The sequence below is a fragment of the Propithecus coquereli genome, unplaced genomic scaffold (assembly GCF_000956105.1).
Source record: "Propithecus coquereli isolate 6110/MARCELLA unplaced genomic scaffold, Pcoq_1.0 Scaffold305, whole genome shotgun sequence".
NCBI classification, from domain to species: Eukaryota; Metazoa; Chordata; class Mammalia; order Primates; family Indriidae; genus Propithecus; species Propithecus coquereli.
Window position 1 is genome coordinate 2,409,576 of NW_012148675.1, and position 1,816 is coordinate 2,411,391.

The 1,816-nt window shown below is 34.6% G+C and overlaps 1 protein-coding gene across 1 annotated transcript in view; it reads right to left on the bottom strand.

Annotated features, from left to right (window-relative positions):
* Positions 1-1,816, bottom strand: part of LOC105814766 (chromosome unknown open reading frame, human C2orf73) — a 61,057-nt gene that overhangs the window by 37,618 nt on the left and 21,623 nt on the right. The window contains exon 3 of the mRNA XM_012649845.1: positions 1,336-1,489. Coding sequence (XP_012505299.1) covers positions 1,336-1,489 — 154 coding nt within the window. The remainder of the gene's footprint in view (positions 1-1,335; positions 1,490-1,816) is intronic.

A 1,816-nucleotide genomic window follows, 5' to 3' on the forward strand; every position in this document is an offset into this window, starting at 1 on the left:
AGTCAGGGCTTTTGCCAGGCAGACTGTCTCTTCTTTGCTGCAACTTCTTCTAGGTATTGCTTCTTCTCTTTTATCCATCAATAGGTTCCATTCTTCCCCACATTCAGTTCTTCTTTCCATTCTCTTCACCTTATGGGTTTATTGCTTTGCTACTATTTATAGTAATAGGGTCTTGGGAAGCAGGGAATTTGGATGTTTGTGCTCAGTCTGCTATCTTGAATCAGAAGCAGAAACTTTATTATTTTTCTAAAGGAGAGGTCATTGTTACAGATTATCTAATAGTTAGCTCTCTTAATTAACTACCTCTCTTGAGGTAGAAATCATGCTGAATATGACCATTTTCTAATGTCCTGACCTTCAATCTAGCTGCCCTTTGTATCCTTAACTAGACTGACCAAATCACAGAAGCCAGAGGCTAAAAGTAAGTGAGAAACTCTTGACCTTTAAAAGCAATCCTTTGTTGTCCACTGTCATATTTTACAGTGGCTTATTTGAAGTTTAGCTTATGAACTTTTATATGGGGCGAGGACTAGAGTGGGTGCTCAATAAATGTAGTTTTGTTTTGACTTGATCCTGCACTTGCTAAATCCCACTCGAGAGAGAGAGATGACTAGGATGTGGGTTAAGAAACAGGCAAAACTTGAATAAAAAGTGACTTCGTTTATTATAATGACATTGTTAGGTAAAATCAACTTTTAAGTCTGAAAATGTTTTATTTAATAGTTTATGTAACAGTATTTCCTAAATAATGGTTTGGGGGACACCAGTCATGTGTGATGATCAATAAGTGTGGGAAACGCAGCATTCTTCATTCTGCTTCTTGGAAATTCATCATGCTTATATTTTGAATAAGAATTTTGAGAGTTATGCAGCAAAAAAAAATCTGTTTCACTTTTTCAAGTTCGTTTTCTGCAAAACTTATTTGACCACTTCACCTGTTCTTTTGAGCAGTATCTGCAAACGTCATATAAAACTTGTGTTCCTCAGAGTGTACTTTTAGAGATACTGCCCTTTATTGTCACCTACAATTTTAATAGTTATAATTATTAAAATTTGGTGGCAACGACAATGAACAGAATGCTACTAAGTTTCTAATTTGGAGGCTGGTGTTATTAATGATTGGTACAATTTTCATTACATTATATTAAAAATGTTTGGAGACAAGTCGTCCACGAAGAAGAGATAACAAACTTTTCAAAGGCTGCACTTGCTGTATATTTTCAACTCCTGTTGAGAAGCAATTTTTTTTAGGAGCTGTCAGCACATCTAATACATCTTAATTTGAGAGCGGTAACCTGAGATAACAAAAAGAGGTTTCACCACTGCTAACCTTACCTATTCCACAAGAAGCCTTTTGCATCTTGCTGTGTTTGACTGGCAAAACCAATGGATATGTTGGTTTTTGGAAGTCACTTCTCTGGGTGCTCTTAGTGTCATATGGTGGTCGGAAGGCAGGTTCCAGTGCTTTACCATGTGACCACCAGTCACCCTTTGTAAAAAAAAAAAAAAAAAGAAATCAGAAACACAAAATTGAATATTGTAGGATATTTTCATGTGTTTCTTAATGTCTATGAATGTTCAGTAATTCAACTCAACAAATTATTGGATATTCTAGTACTAAAATATAGTTCTGAAATCTAGGAATAAATATCTTTTCACAAGACTTAATTTCTTAAAAGGCACCTAAAAATGAGCTGTCATATATTTTTAGCTAAAATACAGCTGTTAAACTCTTAAGCTACCAATAGCTAGAGTAATAAAAATCAACAAAACAGTTGGATTTCTGTTTTGTACTACAATTTTATTATATGTGCAC